At 47.5% G+C, this 22,825-nt stretch overlaps 1 protein-coding gene across 1 annotated transcript in view; it reads left to right on the top strand.

Moving 5' to 3' along the window:
- Positions 1-22,825, top strand: part of col7a1 (collagen, type VII, alpha 1) — a 363,650-nt gene that overhangs the window by 248,200 nt on the left and 92,625 nt on the right. The window contains exons 75-81 of the mRNA XM_060835829.1: positions 790-825; positions 8,726-8,839; positions 10,705-10,914; positions 12,209-12,244; positions 15,859-15,903; positions 19,642-19,710; positions 22,213-22,257. Of these exons, the coding sequence (XP_060691812.1) occupies positions 790-825; positions 8,726-8,839; positions 10,705-10,914; positions 12,209-12,244; positions 15,859-15,903; positions 19,642-19,710; positions 22,213-22,257 (555 nt within the window). The remainder of the gene's footprint in view (positions 1-789; positions 826-8,725; positions 8,840-10,704; positions 10,915-12,208; positions 12,245-15,858; positions 15,904-19,641; positions 19,711-22,212; positions 22,258-22,825) is intronic.

The raw sequence follows: 22,825 nt of genomic DNA, 5'->3' as shown, positions 1-22,825 counted from the left end.
CTGAAATTCACCTGGACTCACCACAAAAACACCAGAGCGGGTCAGAGGCTAGGAAAACTGCGGTGAGTAACTCATCTCCTGACTCCCCAAAGCCTGTTCATCATTTACAGGCACAAGTCAGGAGTGTGATGGAATACCCCCCACTTGCCTAGATGGGTGCAGCCCCAACAACACTCAAAAAGCTTGACACCATCCAGGACCGAGCAGCCTGCCTGATTGACACCACATCCACAAGCATCTACTCCCTCCACCCCCGACACTCAGTAGCAGCAGTGTGTACTATCTACAAGATGCTCTGTAGAAATTCACTAAAGATCCTCAGACAGCACTTTCCAATCCCACGACCACTTCCATCTAGGTGGACAAGGACTCTAGATACATGGAATCCTTCAAGTTCCCCTCCATGCCACCCACCATCCTGACTTGGATCAGTGTCGCTGGGTCAAAATCCTGGAGTTCCCTCCCTCATCACATTGTGAGTCAACCCACAGCAGGTGGACTGCAGCCGTTCAAGAAGGTAGCTCACTCCCACCTTCTCAAGGGGCAACTAGGGACAGGCAGGATCAACCCTGGCTGGCCAACAGCACCCACGATCCATGGATGAATTTTAAAAATTTAGGGAAGGTATGGAGAATCTGTTGGTAAGGGGTCTCCATCTGTCACTCTCCTCCTACGCCGCCTTCCTTCGGAGTTATCACCATTCCCAAGGTGTCCATCTTCAAGCCGTTCCCACCCCTTTGTCAGATTGTCTGTCGAAGGATCATAAACTCACTTTGTTCCTCTTTGCAGAATGTCGAAGACGCTCTATCAAAATTCGGGCTTAAGGTAAATGACAGCAAATTAACTGCAGTGTTTAGTTTAATTTAATCATGTTTACTACTGCTCCTCACTTTTCAATTGGTGTACCCTCTCATTCCTCACAGCATTAGATGGGCGGCATGGTGGCACAGTGGTTAGCACTGCTGCCTCACAGTGCCAGAGACCCGGGTTCAATTCCCGACTCACGTGACAGACTGTGGATTTTGCACGTTCTCCCTGTGTCTGCGTGGGTTTCCTCTGGGTGGTCCGGTTTCCTCCCACAGTCCAAAGATGTGCAGGTTAGGTGAATTGGCCATGCTCAATTGCCTGTAGTGTTAGGTAAATGGGTAAATGTAGGGGTATGGGTGGGTTGCGCTTCAGTGTGGACTTGTTGGGCCAAAGGGCCTGTTTCCACACTAAGTAATCTAATCTAGTCCACACCAACCCTCCAAAGAGTAACCCATCCCCCTCTGACTAATGCACCATAACACTATGGGTAATTTAGCATGGCCATTCACCTAACCTGCGCATCTTTGGGAGGAAACTGGAGCACCTGGAGGAAACCCACGCAGACACAGGGAGAACGTGCAAACCCCACACAGACAGTCACCCAAGGCTGGAATTGAACCTGGGATCCTGCTGCTGTGAGGCTGCTGTGCTAACCACTGAGCCACCGTGCTGCCCCAAACATGTTGCAATGTTTCCCTCTTCTTCAGTTTGCTTCATTCTCCCTTAACCTTCCACCTCTGACCTCCTCAAGGCTGTCCCCTTTCCATTGCATTTGATTTTGTCACCTTTTTTTGGGATTTGTTCATTTTGTTTCTTACTAATCACTCCCTTTTGTAGACTAACAGAGCTCAGACAACATTGCTGAGTGTCGTTTTGTAGTTTGTTTTTGCGTCTGTGTAGCAGCACTGAGTGGGTGGGGAGGGTCAGAAGTGAGTGTCGAACTGAAGATTAATTTTGATAAATCTACAGTCAAAAATAATGGCGAAGGTTTGTTGGATTTCTGAATGAAATGATGGCCACCTCACGGGAACTCACATTGAAATTGGAATGCCATCCACAGGTTTTCAAAAGTTATTTCTTGGGAATGGGCACCATCTTGGTTGCCCGTCCCTAGTTACCCTTGAACCAAGTGCGCTTTGGCCCACATCAGAGTCAGCCATGTTGCTGTGGGTCTGGAATCACATGGAGGCCAGGTCAGGTAAGGGCAGCAGATTTCCTTCCCTAGGCAACAGTGGTGAACCAGATGGAATTGTACAACAATCGCTGATGGTTGTCATGGTCATTACTGAGCTGAAAATGTGTTGCTGGAAAAGCGCAGCAGGTCAGGCAGCATCCAAGGAGCAGGAGAATCGACGTTTCGGGCATGAGCCCTTCTTCAGGAAAGGGCTCATACCCGAAATGCCCTTGGATGCTGCCTGACCTGCTGTGCTTTTCCAGCAACACATTTTCAGTTCTGATCTCCAGCATCTGCAGTCCTCACTTTCTCCTATGGTCATTACTGAGTCTGGTTTTAAAATCCACGTCATATAAGTTAATTTTAATGAGTCTTTCCAGTAATTTTTGCACACTAGATGCTGTCATTGCATGCGAGCTGAGGCTAGCCCTTGAATCTTCTCCGCCAATTGATAAAAGCATGGGTGATCTGACTCTGACCTCAACTCACTTCCCTACCTGTCCCAGATGCCCTTTGGCCCCCACTGTTAATCAAGACCCAATGGTGGGATCTGAATCACCTTTTCTTATAGGATAACTAGCCCGATTCCATTGCCACTACATCATTGTCCATCATTGTTGGGATTTAGAGGAAGACAATCATCAACTGGCTGTATCTGAGATTATTCTGTCTTTAAATCAGGGGGGGATTCTTGGAGAAGTCACAAACACAGATCTTCCTTGTAGGTCAAAGAATGTGGCAATGGAAGAGCACAGCCAGTCGGGCAGCATCCAAGGAGCAGGAGAGTTGACATTTTAGGCATAAGCTCTCCATCAGGAATTCCTGATGTGCTTGTTGTGCTTTTCCGTCACCACCCTTTTTGACTCTGATCTCCACCATCCACAGTCCTCACTTTCTCCTCTCCCTTGTTGTGGATTGGAGCAAAGAAAAAAAGTTCGGAGTGACCTTGGTAACACGTGGCAGGAAGGAAGTGCATAGCTTGTGTAATACTCTCTGTGCTGTGGATAATATTGGAATATTTTACGAACACCAAGCTTAAAGCAAGCTAAAACAGAAACCACTGACTATTTCCAACGACAATCCCCAAAGTCATGAGCCGACCTGTTACCAAGATAAAGCAGGGGGTTGCTAAAATTCCTGAAGACTCAATGAAACTACTCAGGCGGTTGGTGGCCCCTCGATGCTACGAGGGAATTGGTGTTCAGGTCGTCTTCCACTCCTGAGGGGGACAGCTGGTAACTGACTGAGATGAAAGCTGTTGTTTCTTCTGAAGTCAGTTATTGTAGAGTCACTGTAGTGAGGCAGAGAGGACAGGATGGATGGCTGCAAACATGGAGCCCACAGCAGCTAATGAGTATAAGGACAGAACCACACCAATCCGACCACCCCCAACCTTTCCAGCTCCCACTTCCTGAACTCTTGACCCTGATTGAAGAGCGATGGCCTGAATTTCGGAACCAAATTATATTCTTTGTCCATTCTGAGGGAGGGTCACTCAGCTGAAATCAGTAAGCTCTGATTTCTCTTCACAGATGTTGCCAGACCTGCTGAGCTTTTCCAGCAATTTCTTGTTTTGTTCTTGTATTGTTTGTCCTTAATTTCTTTAATTTGCGCCCATGTTGTATCACTTTGTTTTCAGTCGAGATTCTCTCTCTTTCACACCTGTTCTACATCTCCTTTTCTCATTCACCACCATTAACGAACCCTTTTATCTTTTGCACTGAGCCTGTCCATCGTCTGCCCCAACTCTCCTCCTCCGCCTCTCTCAAAAGTATGTACAAGAGTACGTACTTGTTCTCCTCACCCCAGTCGGACTGCCTTCCCTTCCCAGTCTACAGACAGGCAGGAGGCTGGAAGAACAGAGCAAGCCAGGCAGCATCAGGAGGTGGAGAAGGCGAGATTTCAAGTGTAACCCTTCTTCAGGCCCCAAAACGTTGATCTCTTCACCTCCTGCTGCTGCCTGCCTTGCTGTGTTCCCTCTTCCTCCTGCTGCTGCCTGCCTTGCTGTGTTCTCCAACCTCCTGAGGCTGCCTCCCTTACTGTGTTCTCCCAGCTCCAGATGCCGCCTGCCTTGTTGTGTTCCCCTCTCCCTCCTGATGCCGCCTGCCTTGCTGTGTTCATCTCCCTCCTGATGCCGCCTGCCTTGCTGTGTTCATCTCCCTCCTGATGCCGCCTGCCTTGCTGTGTTCATCTCCCTCCTGATGCTGCCTGCCTTGTTGTGTTCTCCTCTCCCTCCTGATGCTGCCTGCCTTGCTGTGTTCTCCCAGCCTCCTGATGCTGCCTGCCTTGCTGTGTTCCTCTCCCTCCTGATGCTGCCTGCTTTACTGTGTTCCCCTCCCACCTGATGCTGCCTGCCTTGCTGTGTTCCTCTCCCTCCTGATGCTGCCTGCTTTGCTGTGTTCCCCTCCCACCTGATGCTGCCTGCCTTGCTGTGTCCCTCTCCCTCCTGATGCTGCCTGCCTTGCTGTGTCCCTCTCCCTCCTGATGCTGTCTGCCTTGCTGTGTTCTCCCAGCCTCCTGATGCTGCCTGCCTTGCTGTGTTCCCCTCCCTCCTGATGCTGCCTGCCTTGCTGTGTTCCCCTCCCACCTGATGCTGCCTGCCTTGCTGTGTTCCCCTCTCCCTGCTGATGCTGCCTGCTTTGCTGTGTTCCCCTCCCACCTGATGCTGCCTGCCTTGCTGTGTTCCCCTCCCTCCTGATGCTGCCTGCTTTGCTGTGTTCCCCTCCCACCTGATGCTGCCTGCCTTGCTGTGTTCCCCTCTCCCTCTTGATGCTGCCTGCCTTGCTGTGTTCCCCTCTCCCTCTTGATGCTGCCTGCCTTGCTGTGTTCCCCTCTCCCTCTTGATGCTGCCTGCCTTGCTGTGTTCCCCTCTCCCTCCTGTTGCTGCCTGCCTTGCTGTGTTCCCCTCTCCCTCCTGATGCTGCCTGCCTTGCTGTGTTCCCCTCTCCCTCTTGATGCTGCCTGCCTTGCTGTGTTCCCCTCTCCCTCCTGATGCTGCCTGCCTTGCTGTGTTCCCCTCTCCCTCTTGATGCTGCCTGCCTTGCTGTGTTCCCCTCTCCCTCTTGATGCTGCCTGCCTTGCTGTGTCCCTCTCCCTCCTGATGCTGCCTGCCTTGCTGTGTTCCCGTCTCCCTCTTGATGCTGCCTGCCTTGCTGTGTTCCCCTCCCTCCTGATGCTGCCTGCCTTGCTGTGTTCCTCTCCCTCCTGATGCTGCCTGCTTTGCTGTGTTCCCCTCCCACCTGATGCTGCCTGCCTTGCTGTGTTCCTCTCTCTCCTGATGCTGCCTGCCTTGCTGTGTTTCTCTGCCTCCTGATGCTGCCTGCCTTGCTGTGTTCCCCTCTCCCTCTTGATGCTGCCTGCCTTGCTGTGTCCCTCTCCCTCCTGATGCTGCCTGCCTTGCTGTGTTCCTCTCTCCCCTTGATGCTGCCTGCCTTGCTGTGTTTCTCTGCCTCCTGATGCTGCCTGCCTTGCTGTGTCCCTCTCCCTCCTGATGCTGCCTGCCTTGCTGTGTTCCCCTCTCCCTCTTGATGCTGCCTGCCTTGCTGTGTTCCTCTCTCCCCTTGATGCTGCCTGCCTTGCTGTGTTTCTCTGCCTCCTGATGCTGCCTGCCTTGCTGTGTCCCTCTCCCTCCTGATGCTGCCTGCCTTGCTGTGTCCCTCTCCCTCCTGATGCTGCCTGCCTTGCTGTGTTCCCCTCTCCCTCCTGATGCTGCCTGCCTTGCTGTGTACCCTCTTCCTCCTGAGGCTGCCTGCCTTGCTGTGTTCCCCTCTCCCTCCTGATGCTGCCTGCCTTGCTGTGTTCCCCTCTCCCTCCTGATGCTGCCTGCTTTGCTGTGTTCCCCTCCCACCTGATGCTACCTGCCTTGCTGTGTTCCCCTCCCACCTGATGCTGCCTGCCTTGCTGTGTTCCTCTGCCTCCTGATGCTGCCTGCCTTGCTGTGTTCCCCCAGCCTCCTGATGCTGCCTGACTTTATGTGTTCCTCTCCCTTCTGATGCTGCCTGCCTTGCTGTGTTCCTACCCCTCCTGATGCTGCCTGCCTTGCTGTGTTCCACTCCCTCCTGATACTGCCTGCCTTGCTGTGTCCCCCTCCCTCCTGATGCTGCCTGCCTTGCTGTGTTCCCTTTCTCTCCTGATGCTGCCTGTCTTGCTGTGTTCTCCCAGCCTCCTGATGTTGCCTGCCTTGCTGTGATCCTCTCCCTCCTGATGCTGCCTGTCTTGCTGTGTTCTCCCAGCCTCCTGATGCTGCCTGCCTTGCTGTGTTCCCTCTCCCTCCTGATGCTGCCTGCCTTGCTGTGTTCCCCCAGCCTCCTGCTGGTCTACTTTGGATTCCAGCACCTGCAGTTCTTTTCTCTTTCTCTTCCCAGTCTGGTGGTTAGACACACCATTGTTCTACCATTCTTCATTAGACCATTTAGGACAGAGATGAGGAGAAACATCTTCACCCAGAGAGTGGTGGCTGTGTGGAATGCTCTGCCCCAGAGGGCAGTGGAGGCCTAGTCTCTGGATTCATTTAAGAAAGAGTTGGATAGAGCTCTCAAAGATAGTGGAATCAAGGGTTTTGGAGATAAGGCAGGAAGAGGATACTAATTAGGAATGATCAGCCATGATCATATTGAATGGCGGTGCAGGCTTGAAGGGCTGAATGGTCTACTCCTGCATCTATTGTCTATTGTCTAGTCTGAATTTACAGGTCATTCTGCTATATACTGAAGTAACCTCAGTGAATGTTTGAGATATTTTTTGTCAAAGTCTCAGCCATTGGAGTAAACACAGTGTCATCTTCACATCCAACTGCTACTGCCTTCAATATCAGTGGATTGTACTTGTAATACTGTCATAGGTGGGGTCTGATGTTATGGGCTTTCTCTTCAGTTGGAGATGTAGGATTATGATGCACTCTGCAATTTTAATATGTGACAATTACGATATCATAGAAGAAAAGTCTGTGGTGCGTAAAGGGAATCACCATATTCAGTCAAAAGCATAAAACAAAGGAGCTGAAGGCAATTTGGTCCATCAACACTGCTCCACCATTCAAAGAAATTATGGCAGCTCTGATAATCCTCAAGTTCACTTTCTTGACATTTCCCCGTAACCCTTGATTTCCGTACTGATTCAAAATCTGTCTCTCTCAGCCTTGAGTATACTTAATGTCCCAGCCTTGACAGCCCTCTGTGGTGAAGAATTCTGGTAAACAGTCTCGCCATTTGATGGTACTGAAGTCGAGTGGTATTGGCTATTTTCCCTGGAGTGGCGGGGGCTGAGGGGTGACATTGTAGAGGTTGATAAAGTCATGAGGGGCATGGATAGGGTGAAGAGCTCTGGGGTGGTGGAGTCCAAACCTAGAGGGCATAGGTTTAAGGTGAGAGGGGAAAGGATGTACTGGCACTGGAGGGGTGCAGAGGAGGTTCACTAGGATGATTCTAGAGTTGAGGGGGTTGGCTTATGAGGAGAGACTGAGTAGACTGGGATTATATTCACTGGAATTCAGAAGAATGAGGGGGGATCTTATAGAAACATATAAAATTATGAAGGGAATAGATAAGATAGAAGTAGAGAGGATGTTCCCACTGGCAGGTGAAACTAGGACAAGAGGGCACAACTTCAAGATTAGAGGAAGCAGATTTAGGACTGAATTGAGAAAGAACTTCTTCACCTAGAGGGTTGTTAATCGATGGAATTCCTTGCCCTGTGAAGTAGTTGACGCTACTTCAGTAAAGCTAAGATTTATATTATTTTGAATAATAAAGGAATTAAGAGGGTAGGTTAGTGGAGCTGAGTCCATGAAAAGATCAGCCATGACCTTATTGAATGGGGGAGCAGGCTCGAAAGGTCGGACGGCCTACTCCTGCTCCTAGTTCTTATTTTCTTATGTAAAAGAAATCTAAGGGGCAACTTTTTCAGGCAGAGGGTCGTGTGTGTATGGAATGAATGGCCGAAGGAACTTCCAAAAGTTCATAGGTTTAGGGTGAGAGGGGAAAGATATAAAAGGGACCTTTTCACACAGAGGGCGGTGTGTGTATGGAATGAGCTGCCAGAGGAAGTGGTGGAGGCTGGTACAATTACAGCATCTAAAAGGCATCTGGGTGGGTATATGAATAGAAGGGTTTGGAGGGATATGGGCCAAATGCTGGTAAATGGGACTAAATTAATTTAGGATATCAAGTCAGCATGGACAAATTAGACTGAAGGGTCTGTTTCCATGCTGCACATCTCTATCACAAGATGACTAACAACTTTTTTTTCAGAGGTAGCATCTTTTTTTCATGTCTTCCATCTGGCCCTTGGAAATGGGAGGCAAAGGTCTAATGGTATTATCATAAGATTTATTCATCCAGAGACCAGGTAATGTCATAGAGACTCAAGTCTGATTCCGCCATTGACAGATGGTGACCTTTGACTTTGATAATTTTTTTAAAAATCTGAAATTAAGATTCCAATGATGACCATGAAACCATTATCAATTGTCGGGAAAACCCATCTGGTTCACTAACGTCTTAAGGAAGGAATCTGCCATCCTTACCTGGTCTGGCCTACATGTGACTCCAGACCCACAGCAATGTGGTTGACTCTTAACTGTCCTCTGGGCATTTAGGGATGGGCAATAAATGCTGGCCCAGCCAGTGACGCTCTCATCCTATGTCGGAATTTTTATAAGGTCAGTTGAGGGTCGCTTCTGCAGAGGCTGAAGAAAAGTCACAGGTGCAAAACTAATGTCAGTGTTTTTTCATTGGAATTCTTCAGATTTCAATCCTTCAGGACTTAGTGAAATACCACGATGATGGCCTACGTCCCACAGCGATGGGGAAGAAAGGAGAGAAAGGTGACCCAGGGGAACGAGGCCAACAGGGGTCAAAGGTAACATGAGATGTCCCCAGTAGCAGCCCTGTAAAACCATTTCTCATCGATCTGTTCAACAATGTTGTTACACACCCCTGTACTACCCCCTGACCCCAATCCCCTTCCCCCATTCTCCACTGAACCCAATCCCCTTTCCCCATTCCTCCCTGACCCCAATCCCCTTCCCCCATTCCTCACTGAACCCAATCCTCTTCCCCCATTCCTCACTGAACCCAATCCCCTTTCCCCATTCCTCCCTGACCCCAATCCCCTTCCCCCATTCCTCACCGAACCCAATCCCCTTCCCCATTCCCTACTGAACCCAATGCCCTTTCCCCATTCCCCACTGAACCCAATCCCTTTCCCACATTCCCCACTGAACCCAATCCCCTTCCCCATTCCCCACTGACCCAAATCACATTCCCCCATTCCCTGCTGATCGCAATCCCCTTCCCTATTCCTCACTAACCCCAATCCCCTTCCCCATTCCCCACTGACCCAAATCACATTCCCCCATTCCCTGCTGATCGCAATCCCCTTCCCTATTCCTCACTAACCCCAATCCCCTTCCCTATTCCCCACTGACCCCAGACGCCTTCGCCCATTCCCCATTGACTCCAATCCCCTTCCCCATTCCCCACTGACCCTAGTCCCCCTCGCCCATTCTCCACTGACCCTAATCCCCTTGTCTCATTCCTCACTGACTCCATTCCCCCTCCCCCCAGTCCTCATTGACCCCAGTCCCCTTCCCCTCTTCCTTACTGACCCAATCCCCTTCCCCCATTCCTCACTGACTCCAATCCCCCATCTCTCAGACCCCATTGACCCCAGTCCCCTTCCCCTCTTCCTTACTGACCCCAATCCCCTTCCCCCATTCCTCACTGACTCCAATCCCCCTCCCCCAGTCCCCATTGACCTCAGTCCCCTTCCCCTCTTCCTCACTGACCCCAATCCCCTTCCCCCATTCCTCACTGACTCCAGTCCCCTTCCCCCATTCCTCACTGACTCCAATACCCCTCCTCTCAGTCCCCATTGACCCCAGTCCCCTTCCCCTCTTCTTTACTGACCCCAATCCCCTTCCCCCATTCCTCACTGACTCCAGTCCCCTTCCCCCAGTCCCCATTGACTTCAGTCCGCTTCCTCATTCCACATTGACTCCAATCCCCTTCCCCCTTTGCTCACTGACCCCAATCACCTTCCATTCCTCACTAGCCCCCATGCCTTCCCCCATTCCCCACTGACTCCAGTCCCCTTCCTTCATTCCCCATTGATCCGAATCCCCTTCCCTTATTTCCCGCTAATCCCATTCCCTTCAACCTTTCACCACTCCCACTGTGTTCTCTTCCAAAAAGGAAACAAGAAGCAGTAAATCTTGGAAATGACGGAACAGTTCCAAACTCCTCCATATGGTCATGGAACTCCGGTTCAGACCAGTACCAGTATCACCCTTTTACTTATTGGCTATCCCTTCTTGTGTGTATCACCTCCCCATGGTGCCCACTTTGCCCCTCTCTCCTACCCCAGGGCTAGGCAGCTTTCAGTGCTATTGCTCTGGGACACCCTCTGTCAGCCATATCACTAAAGCGGCCTAGCAGCAAGGAAAGCTTCACCTGAGTGCCTTCATATAATTTGCGTGTTGAAAGAATTATTTGGTCATCTCTGTACAGAACACAATCAATCTTCACTTTAAAGAGAGAAAAAATACCCCACTCATTTCCTTCCCGTTTAAAGTTAATGTCAAATTAAATGAAAGCTGATATTTCTATTGTAAACCAGACAAGTGGGCCCCTGTGGGGTCTGTGGTAGAGAGGTAATAACCATGAGTTCTTTTATAAGCTGACCATTGACTTCCTTTGACCAGTTTCTGTTGTGCTGTTTTCCAGGGTGACGTTGGAATGCCTGGTGAAAGAGGGTTTAAGGGGGACAAAGGAAGCCAGGGTTTTCCAGGGCCCCAGGGACCACCAGGCCTTGCAATATCAGAACGAGGTCCTGAAGGACCCCCAGGTAAACCAGGTGAACCTGGCAAACCAGGTATCCCGGGACTGCCAGGCCGGGCTGGAGATAAAGGAGAAACCGCACATCCTGGAGAGAGGGTTGGTATAAAGCCAATGCATCTCTATCTATCTATCTATCTATCTATCTCTCTCTGTCTCTCTCTCTTCCTCTCTCTCTCTGTGTCTCTTTCTCTTTCTCTCTCTCTCTCTCTCTTTCTCTTCCTCTGTCTCTCTGTCTCTCTCTCTGTGTCTCTCTCTCTCTCTCTCTCTTCCTCTCTCTGTCTTCCTCTCTCTCTCTCTCTCTCTCTCTTCCTCTCTCTCTCTCTCTCTCTTCCTCTCTCTCTGTCTCTCTCTCTCTTCCTCTCTCTCTCTCTCTCTCTCCCGCTTCCTCTCTCTCTCTCTCTTTCTCTCTCCCTCCCTCTCTCCCCTTGTCTCCCTCACTCAACCCTTGCCTTTTTCACTTTCTTTTCCTTGACCTGTTTCTCTCGCTTCCCTTCGCGCTCTTTTTAAAAAATTTCCTTTTCTCTCTGTCTCGTTCTTTCAGGTTATGTGTTCCATTTAGGGTCCCCCCCCCCCCCCAACTTCTGTGTGAAAGCAGTATTTCCTCAATCCCTCTCTAATTCTGCTATCAATTATTTTTAACTTGTGCCTTCCCCTCCCCCCACCCTGGCTTCTGACCTCTGCCATGGTTAACCGTATTTACCACATCTACCTGTAAAGCTGTTCCCAAAACCCTTTAGCTCATCATGGTCCCTTGTAATTATCCGGTCATTTGAACTCTCCTTGAATTCAGAGTCGAGAGTGTGGTGCTGGAAAAGCGCAGCAGGTCGGACAGCATCCGAGGGGCAGAAAAGTCAACATTTCGGACCGAAACCCTTCGTCAGGATGCAGTCTGACCTGCTGTGCTTCTCCTGCTCCTTGTTATCTGTTGTCTGCCCTTTTCTGGGGTTTTGCTGACGTGCCTCTGAAAATCTGAAATTCTCACTTCAGCTTCATGTACTCTATCCTGAAGATGACCTTGGAGTTTGACCATTCATTAACTTTCAGGGTGATCATTCCATGCATGTTCCTCAATGCTAGCTTCACCTAACTTGAATCATCACCACAGGTCTGGGAGTATGCACATCTACCTGTAAAGCTGTTCCCAAAACCCTTTAGCTCATCGCTTCGGTGAGATCTCCTGTGATGCAGAATCTTTGTGCTTATTTATATAGCGACCCCTTCGATGTTTACAGCAGGAACCTGCTGTTTTATGGGTGTTTTTAATCGAGATGCCACAGGGCAACAGAGAGTTCTTGGAGGGAGAGGCTAGTGATCTGGTAAAATATGTCAAGTCTGTCGGAAGGTCACTTCTGTATTCTATTTGTCCTCACTTAGTTTTGCTTTTTTTCAGGGAGAGAAAGGGGCAAAAGGTGACCGCGGTGACCCCGTGAGTATTAAAGACCCATCAATGTGTTCCATTGCATTGAACCTTGAGATTGTTAGTTGGTAACTGTACTGACTGTAATCAAAACATCCTGAAATTTACAGACTTAAAAATCACACAACACCAGGGTCTAGTCCAACAGGTGTATTTGGAAGCACTAGCTTTCGGAGCGCTGCTCCTTTATCAGGTCGCTGTAGAGGAGGAGGGCTCCGAAAGCTGATGAAGGAGCGACACTCCGAAAGCTAGTGCTTCCAATTAAACCTGTTGGACTATAACCTGGTGTTGTGTGATTTTTAACTTTGTACACCCCAGTCCAACATCGGCACCTCCACATCATGAAAATTTGCAGGATATGAGAGTCCTGGATACAGTGAATGTGGAGAAGATGTCTCTGTTAATAGGAGAAACTAGGATCAAAGGGCACAGTCTCAGAGCGAAGAGACAATTTTTCGGACTGAGATAAGGAGGAATTTCTTCAGCCAAAGGGTGGGAAATCTGTGGAACTCATTGCCGTAGTGGATTATGGGGGCCAAGTCATTGGCTGTATTTAAGACAGATAGATAGGTTCTTGATTAGTAAAGGGGATCAAAAGTCATGGGAAGAAGGGAGAATGGGGTTGAGAAACATATTAGCCATGGTGGAATGATAGAGCAGATTCAATGGGCTGAAAGGCCTACCTCTGCTCCTATTGGTCTTATGAGAGAACAGTATAAATCAGAAAGTTATCTAGGAATCTTTCCAGAGACATCTATGTTTGGTATCCAATTTTTCATCTAAACAAAGCAACGTATAAATCTTTGCATGTGAGTTCCAAGCCAATGGGGATAACTTTGATTTTGAAGGCATGAGATCTATGGAAACAGGTCAGCAGCCTTTTCAACATCTCTTCCAGCTCTTCCTGACATTGATCTAATTCACAACTAAAGCAAGAAGGCTGTTCACCAGTTTTCAACAGCCCTCAAGGACTGGCCAGCGTTTGTTACCAAACTGCTGAAGGTACTCGAAGGTAATGTCAGCAACATAGAGACAGCAGGAGACCATTCAGACCAGCCACCAGCATCACCATTCCACCTGTCTGTCAGATCTCGGCTGGTTGGCCCTTCAACCCCATTTACTCATCTTTAATCAACCTGCTGTCTCCGCACCCAGTGATATTTGGGCTGTGTGAATGGGTAAGATGCATGGAAGGTAGCAGGACAAGATGTAACTCCATTCCCAGGTCAAAGTTTGCAAGTGTCTCTCACAGGCTTCCATCTGTCTGTTGAAAATGCTAGGCAAATGAACCTGGAGATTGTGACTCTATGGCACTGTGATTGGGAGAGATGGTGCATTGTGGGAATGTCACTGGACTGGTAATGCACCGGATCCAGTAACGTTCTCGGAGCACAGGTTCAATTCTCAACATGGAACTGAGTTAATTTAAAACTAAAACAGTAATGGTGAGCAGGAAACTGTCCTTGTTTGTTGTTAACAATCCGTCTGGCTCACTTGATACCTTTTACGGAGGGAAATCTGGTCTGGCCTACACGTGACTCTACACCCATCGCAATGTGGTTGCCTCTCAACTGCGTGCTGCAGTGGCTGAGCAAGCCACACAATTCAAGGAAAGGTAACAAATTCTGGCCTAGCCAGCATGTCCACATCCCAGAAGGAAAAAAAAGCACTTTCACCTTTGGACAAAATGACCTGCTATTGGAGGCTTTAAAAACGACATCTGTGGGATTTTACCAGGAGCAAGCAATAGCTCCCAAGCATGAACTGGGAGGAGAGTTGAGAGTTGTTCCTGGCAGGTTACCCAGAGGGTATGTAGCTTCAGAACATAAATAGGAAGAGGAGTAAACCATGCATCTCCTTAAACTCCTCCAATGTTCAGTAAAGTCGGAGCTGATCTCTACCTCAACTCCATTTTTCTGCCTGTGTCCGCTTCAACCCAAACATGTATCAGTAGGGTTTGGTTAGCTCAGTTGGCTGGTTAGTAATGCCAACATCATAGGTTCAATTCCCACACCAGCTGAGGTCACCATCAAACATTCTTCTTCTCAAAATCTTCCCTCACTGAAAGTGTGGTGACCCTCCAGTTAAATCACCACCACCAGCCGTATATCTCTTTCTCTTATGGTTCGGAAAGGCTATGACATCAATCTCAGTTTTGAACAACAGAGAATTCACAGCCCTCTGAGTGAAGAAATGTCTCCTCATCTCATTCCAAAATGGCTGATGTCTTAACCTGAGACTATGGCTGTTAGATGTCCAACATCATCACATTTAAAGCTGGAGAGAAATGTTAGGCAAGACAGGGGGGCTTGGGTAAGGAGTTCCCTGAAACTCAGAACTGTGTCAAATCTGGCCCTTATAGTATTTTGTGGAGTGGGGTGAGCTGGTGCGTGTTAAGACTCGGGTTTGTTATTACGGAGAATATACATTACAGAAACAGCCCGTTAAGTCATCGAGGTTGACAGCACAGATAAAAGGCCCTTCAGCCCATCATATTCATACTGGTCAAAAACAATCACCAATCTATTCTTATCACATTTTCGAGCACTTGGTATCACAAGTGCACATCAATATATCTCTTCAATGTAATAAGGCTTACTGTCTCTCCCACCCTTCCAGTTAGTGAGTTCCAGATTCCCACCACCCTCTGTGGGAAAAAGTTTTTCCTCACATCCTGTATAAACCCAACTACATCTCTTGCTAACTATTCCTTTCTACCTCAGTGGTGGTCTAATCTCCCCTCAAATGCATCTGTCTTATTCTGCTTAACAACTCTCTGTAGCAACAAGCTTTTCTCTTCAGCTCTGAGTGTTGAGAGCACACTGATGACCATGGATCGGTCCACCATTATGCTTAGCACAGTGCTGTGTTGGGTCACTCATAACGTTTTACAAGTATTTAGATATGCACTTGCGATTCCAAGGCTCTCGGTCAAGTGCTGGAAAATGGGAATCTAGAACCGAAACTAACAAAAGATGAAAGACTTAATCTAGGTTTGTTCAATATTGCATTTCAGCTGAATGATGCAGTAATCTTTTGCTATAAATTCTTTGTCTTATGATCCAGTTTCAAAACCACTTTATGAAGGAGCAGCGCTCTGAAAGCTAGTGCTTCCAAATAAACCCCTTGGACTATAACCTTGTGTTGTGTGATTTTTCACTTTGTTCACCCCAGTCCAACACCGGCTCCTCCGAAACATGATTAAAATTGTGAGGTGCTTGTTTTAGTCAGGCACAGACTAGACGGGTTGAAGGTACTTTTTCTCAGTGCTGTTGACCTCTATGACTGGTTGAGGCAAGCTGCAATGGTTTACCATTGCCTGCTGCAGTTTGGCTGGCCAGCAGATGCCTCCCATCCCAGCCACCTCTCTTCAGGTGTATTGGAGGGATGGACAGGCTGAAAGTCATTGTGTTTGCCTGCAGTATGAACACACTTCCCATGGGGGCCATTGAGTCCTGGAGTAGAACCTGAACCCAAAACCTCTGGCCCAAAGGGAGGGACACTACCATTGCACCTCCTTCTGCACCATTGTCTCTTCTTGGGAGCTTTCGTTTGCATTCCTTATTGCATTTATCCATCTTACATTTCCAGTCCATTAATGATGGCTTCTATTCTCGTTACAGGGGAGGGACGGCGTACAAGGTCCAAGGGGTCCTCCAGGTCCTGTGGTAATTATCAGAAGTTGCTATTGAATTTGCAGTATTATTTGTACACCCGTGCTGTTACCAGGATAGTTGATCAACTAGAACACCAGTTCAGGGAGATGGGGAGAGGGTGGGAGTGGGATACTGAGATTGCATGATCAGTCACGATCTACTGAATGGTGGTGCAGACTCGAAGGGCCGAATGGCCTGCTCCTGTGCCTAATTTAGGTGTTTCTATGTAAACGTGATGGTCCTTCAATTCAAAACTAATCTTCATGGCAGCATTGTCAGATTGGGAATGGCAGGTGCAACTTGCCAGCCTCCAGAAATAAACAAGAACTGTGTGGAAAAGAGAGCGTGGGTCAGAGAGAGTTAAGAGGGGCCTTCGGATTCAGTTGGCCATTGATTGTAGCAGTTTACAGTATGAGAGAGCCCATTACTGTTGAACTTACACTCTGGGTGTGTGTGTGTATACCTCATATGATTTTTTTCCATGTTGATTCTTCACGCAACTTTTATCGTGTGATTTGCTGCCACTTGGAGTTTTCTTTCTTTACAGACTGGTCAAGGAGAAGTCAAAACGTATGGTGCCGGAAAAGCACAGCTGGTGAGGCAGCATCTGAGGAGCAGGAGAGTTGACAGAATTCCTGATGAAGAGCTTATGCTTGAAACATTGACTCTCCTGCTCCTCAGATGCTGCCTGACCTGCTGTGCTTTTCCAGCACCACTCTTTTTGACTCTGATCTCCAGCATCTGCAGTCTCTCACTTTCTCCTGATCAAGGAAAAGGCAAAGACCATTGTTCGGTCTTAGACTTCAAAGTGGCACTATGAAACATTAATACGGAATACTCCAACACATGGCATCCATAGAAATATTCATAGGTCTGACTTATTGTTCCAGCACGTTAGGACAAATCCACCTTCTTCATTGCCCATGTCCGTGTAGAATGCTGAGTCCCTTCTGCCCTGAGATTACCGTGTTGCCTAAAGACTGAATTAAGCCACTGGAGAAATGTCCAGAACATTTGCATCATCTTGTTTAGGGGTGGGATGAGCTGCAGTTAATCGGTGTCACAGGGTTCCAGAGAGTTCCTATTAGTGTGGAACGGAAACGAGCAACCTGCATAGTTCACCGTGTTGTGCATCACGGGACTACGTCAGCTCAAAACGATGTTGTATGAGTTGCTGCTCATGAGGAACATTGCTACTACCATCCTCTTTAAACTGTAGGAAACTACAGGGTCAGCTTGGTCTAGAATGGTGGATTGATTGGTTGGTTGTCATAAGTAGTGCAAGCTTTGTTTACATCATACTGAGCAAGGATGTACAGATTAAAAAGTCTTAGACAGAGGCATACAGCTTACATTGCACAAGGCATGCACCAGACAAGAGCAACATTAGCAAGATCAACATTATTTGAGGCTTGACAGTCCATTAATCAGTTTAATGTCAGCCAGGAAGAAGCTGTAAACCACTTCCTGGTCTAACTCTCGGTACCCATGATGGTGTCACAGCCTGGTGTGGCAACGTCCCAGTCTGGCATGGAAGTCTTTGGCCTGATGTGGCAGTGTGTCAGCCTGGTGTGGTGGTCTCTTAGCCAGGCATGGAGATCTTTTGGCCTGGTGTGACGGTCTCTCGGCCTGGTGGCAGTGTCTCGATGTGTGAATAGCTCCTGCTTGGGCATGTGCAGAGGCACCAGCGGAGGTACCAGTGATGGTATCATGGCCCAACGCGGATACGGCGAGCAGTGAGAGATGTCTCCTGGTATCTGCCGGGGCGGTGTCGAGAACAGATGGCTGAGGTCTTCCAGAGAGTGAACTCATCAAAGACTGCTGAACTTTTAACTGTATATCTTTGTTTATCATCGACTTTAGGAAGGACTTTAATGTTTCTTTACTTTTCTGCTTATTCCACAAAGGTAATGCTTAACATTTTTAACTTTGTTTCTCTTTCTCCTTTGTACCCAAGTCTTTTGAACCTAGGTACCTTTGTATCTCAGCTGACACTGTGTGTGGCAAAATTATACACTTTTCACTGTACTCCTGTACCTCTGTAGTTGACTGCGTGACAGTAAAATCCCAGTCTTCCAGTATGTCCTAACTCTGCCCCTACTTTTAGTTATTTCTGCTGATGCGAAGAAACAAAGAAAATAGGATCAGGCTTTGGCCATTTGACCCTTCGCGATCAGGGCTGGCTCTCTTCCTATGGCCGTTCTGCCATCCCTGGATCATCACCTGAAGAAGATAGAACACTTGCAATATGTAGGAGATGCCACATGATCAGTTCTAATTGTATTTATCACTGTGATCAGGTGAGGAGGCAGTATAGACTCCATTTGTAATTTTCCAAGTTGGCTGAAAAACAAAAAAAACGTTTTATTTACTACACAGCTATAATACTTTATTTAAAATGCATTTAAGTAGGGCATAGGTTTAGGGTGAGAGGGGAAAGATATAAAAGAGAACTAAGGGGCAACTTTTTCACGCAGAGGGTGGTACGTGTATGGAATGAGCTGCCAGAGGAAGTGTGGAGGCTGGTACAATTACAACATTTAAGAGGCATTTGGATGGGTATATGAATAGGAAGGTTTGGAGGGCTATGCGCCGGGTGCTGGCAGGTGGGACTAGATTGGGTTGGGATATCTGGTCGGCGTGGGTAGGTTGGACCGAAGGTTCTGTTTCCATGCTGTACATCTCTATGACTCTATGACTAAGACTAAAAGAAGGAGTCAAATTACAAGGCCTTCTTGAATAAAAGAGAGGATTGTTTTACTTACTAAGCCTGTAAAGAATAATAGAAAAGTGGCATTGAACGCACGCGCAGACACACACACACACAAGTGCAGACTGGCACAGATACACGCACATGTGCGCATTGGCACAGATACACACACACACACACACACACACAAACATACACACACACACTCACTTACACATGCATAAACACACTCACACCCATACACCACACACATACGCACACACACAGGTCATAATCTTCAGAGAAGGTGGGGAAGGGTGTCTAGAACAGACAGGAAGGTCAATGCATTTGCATTTTAAAGTTCTTCAGCTGTGAGATTTACTGAAGTACCCAACTGTTTAGTTGTTATCTGACGTCGTCAGTAACAGTGAAGTTTGATGATATTGTTGAGTTCTTGATGAATGGCTGTTGTCCTGAGTTGCTATTGCACTGAGTGCTGACTTTGAGGTTGAAGGAGACTGGGAGAGAGAAGCTGCCAGCTTCTTGTTATCAATTCATGGTTTTTTTGTTATTCTCTCTCTCTCTCTCTTCTTTGCTGTTCATTTGCAGCTTTCGATCATGTCTATTTGTGTGTTCCTGAATTTACTCCATTGTCCTTCCACATTGCCTGTTGATTCTAATTGTCTGTAGCTCATCACACCAGTAAGAATTAAACAAGAAGATGCAGATGATCTTGACGTTGGTTAAATCTTTGTACAACCTCAGTGCAGATGGAGCTGTGTATTCTGATCGGGTCTCCTGGCCTTGTCTCTGTGGTCAGATGATCCCAACAGCCATTTTAGGTCAATATATGTCCTTATGTTTAGTCCAGAATGGTTCTCCGAATTAAAAATTAGATGATGCAAGTTGAATATCAATAATCCATGTTTACCATTATCATCATGCTGCAAGCCATTATTGTTGTTTCTTTTGTATTAGAAGTCGAACATTGTTTTCAACAACAAAGCCTGTTCATTTGTATAGCAGTCAGTTCATAATATTTCTTTCACCTTTGATCTCAGGCTGAACTACCAGGGAAAGGTATTGGTGCTCCCGGGGAGACAGGACTACCAGGGCCAAAAGGAATAAAGGTCAGTCTGTGAAAAATGAGATACCCAATTGGGAATATTTTTGGGAATCGTATTCCATGGTTTATGGAATCTGAAGTGAATGTATCCCATGGTTTACATAGAGAGAATGTGCAGAAATTAAAGAGGGCCATGCTGTCAAGGCAACTGGTGCCTTCGGGTTCTCACATTGGATTGGCTGAAAACAAGGTCCTCGGCAACCAGGCTCCAGCCAATCAAAGATCAGTTTGTTCAAAGGCCCACTTCTACAGTGGTTCTGGAGGCCCAACACGTGAGATGAAGGAAATAAGGGAGAAGTGAAAAGAAAATTTAATTACCTCAGACATTAGAAAGCAAAGGTAAAATGTAAAATTGTTTAGAACTTGTGTGAACGTGCAGGGCAAGCTAGTGAGAGTGTCAGGAGACTGTTAATCCTGAGGCCTCGGTTAGACATGAGGATTTGAAAGCTAGCACATTGCCAGGGGAAGATATCCCAAGGGATACCCAGTGTTTTCTAGTTGCCATATCATATAAACACTGGCAGGGAGATCGGTTGCTTGCCATCTGCCAGGCAGTTAGTCAAGAGCCAATTCCTGCCAGCTGCCCCTTGGCAATTATGGCAGGTCAACCAAGAGGCCCCCTCTAGCTCCCTGCACTGGTGCTTGGACTTCCAGCAGCCAAAGCTGCCAACGCAGCAATGGTGCTCTCAGTATGGCCTCACCACCACACCCGCTCCCGTTCCCCCATCTTCCCTGCGGTAAGTTGCTGGTCTATCCTGTGGTGCCCATCCACTCTCGCTGGAGCTGTTGTCTAACCAAGCGACCACTGTTGGCAGGCACGCTGGTGTGATTTGAACTTGTGTGTTCAAATCATGTCAGGCTCATGGTGTTTGACTGTAGTTCAACTCCCTGGACGTTATATAAGGATAAAGTTTATTGTCAGAGGATGTTTAGTGATCATAATCCTCTTTCAGACTCCTCTCAATCACATGCAACGTTTTGGAGTGACACGGTAGCTCAGTGGTTAGCAGTGCTGCCTCACAGCGCCAGGGACCCGGGTTCGATTCCTGACTTGGGCGACTGTCCGTGTGGAGTTTGAACATTCTCCCAGTGTCTGTGTGAGTTTCCTCCCACAATCCAAAGATGTGCAGGTTAGGTGAATTGGCCATGCCAAATTGCCCATAGTGTCAGTTATTAGTCAGGGTAAATATAGGCTAGGGGAATGGGTCTGGATGGGTTAACCTTCAGAGGGTCAGTGTGGACTTGTTGGGCCTGTTTCTACACTGGAGGGATTCTAATCCTATAACTCTGTGATCTGTTTGTGTTGTTAGATTTTGGACTAAATGTTAGCTCAGTTGGCTGGCTGGCTGGTTTGTGATGTGAGCAGTGTGAGTTCAATCCCCCTGCACTCAGCGAGGTTAACATGAAGGTCCTGCCTTCTCTACTTGAGGCATGGTGACCCTCAGATTAAACCACCACCAGTCGTCTCTCTGTAATGGGAGCGGGCACTGTCGTGACTTTACCTTTAAAAGGTGGCCGTGGTAAATGAAGTAGATGCCCCAGCTCCTGTATGAAATTATGTCTAGGTTTGATTTGATTTATTGTTGTCACATGAACCTAAGTACAGTGAAAAGTTTTGTTTTGCAATCAGTGCAGGCAGATCACATAAACAAGGGCACAGAGGCTATAGGGTGTTGAGACAGAGTGAGACATACAGGAGGTGCACAAAGCAAGATCAGCATTATTTGAACTTGGCGAGGTCCATTCATCAGTTTAATAACGACAGGGAAGGAGCTGCTCTTGAACCTGTTAGTGCGTGTTTACAAATTTCTGTATCTTCTACCTGATGGAAGAGGTTGTAGGAGAGCATTACTGGGTGGGATGGGTCTTTGATGATGTCAGCAGCCTATCCATGGCAGTGAGCCGTGGAAATGGAGTCCATAGATGGATGGTTGGCTTCAATGATGGTCTGGGCTGTGCACACCACCTTCTGTAGTTTCATATGGTCCTGGGCAGAGCAGTTACTGTACCAGGCTGTTATGCATCCGGACAGTATGCTCTCAATGGTGGATCTGTAGACGTTGGTGAGGGTCCTTATGGACATGCTGGATACCCTGAGCTGCCTGAGGAAGAAGAGGGGTTGTTGTGCTTCCCTGACTGTCACATCAACGTAGGTGGACCAGGACGGATCGTTGGTTATCGTCACTCTTGGAAACTTGAAACTTCGACCCTCTCCATCTCCGATCCGTTGATGTAGATGGGCATATCCTCCTCCTTTCTTCCTGATGTCACTGATCAGTTATTTTGTTTTGCTGACATTGAGAGAGACGTTGCTGTGTATCCCAAGGAGCTATTTTCCAAATGAAATTTATCCAGTTGAAAGGATCAACTCTAAATGTTCCAACTATCTCACAGGGTGCGTGTTCTACACCCAGACCAAATGCTCGCTGAAATTTTGTTCTGTCAATTAATTTTGAATTGAGGTTCCTTCTCCTGCATTGTAGTAAATCTGGTTTCTGTTTCACAGGGGGAGAGTGGACAAATTGGACCAGTTGGACCAAAAGGAGATAAGGTCTGAGTATAGTAAGTTTCTTATAGCCTCCTACATTTACACAGAGAGAGATAGACAGTTGGCTCGTTGAAACTTTATCATGTGCCATGTGCTGAATTGTGGTAAAAGCGATAATACTAAAGCCCTGTTTTAATACACATTCTTCATACAAGCACAGGCCACGTTCAAGAATATTTTTATACAACTAAAATCAAAACACTGTTGATACTGGAACTCTGAAATATAAACAGAAAGTGCGAGAGGAACTCAGAAAGTCTGATAACATGTATCGAGAGAGAAACAGTTACTGATTTGAGTTCGGAACTCGGAACAATTTCAAAGAACATAGAACAGTCGAGCACACGAAAAGGCCCTTCGGCCCACAATGTTGTGCCGAACATGACACCAAATCAAACTAATCCCTTCTACTTGCCTTTGGTCCATAGCTTCCACTCCTTGCTTATCTAAAAGTCCCTTAAATGCCACTGTTGTATCTGAAAGGATATATTGAATTCAAAACATTTGACTTTATTTCACTCTCCACAGATGCTGAGTTTCTCCAGCAATTCCTGTTGTTATTACTTTCAAA

The sequence above is a fragment of the Hemiscyllium ocellatum genome, chromosome 14 (assembly GCF_020745735.1).
Source record: "Hemiscyllium ocellatum isolate sHemOce1 chromosome 14, sHemOce1.pat.X.cur, whole genome shotgun sequence".
In the NCBI taxonomy this organism is placed as follows: domain Eukaryota; kingdom Metazoa; phylum Chordata; class Chondrichthyes; order Orectolobiformes; family Hemiscylliidae; genus Hemiscyllium; species Hemiscyllium ocellatum.
The sequence above is the reverse complement of the archived record's forward strand: the minus strand, read 5'-3'. Positions and strand labels throughout refer to the sequence as shown.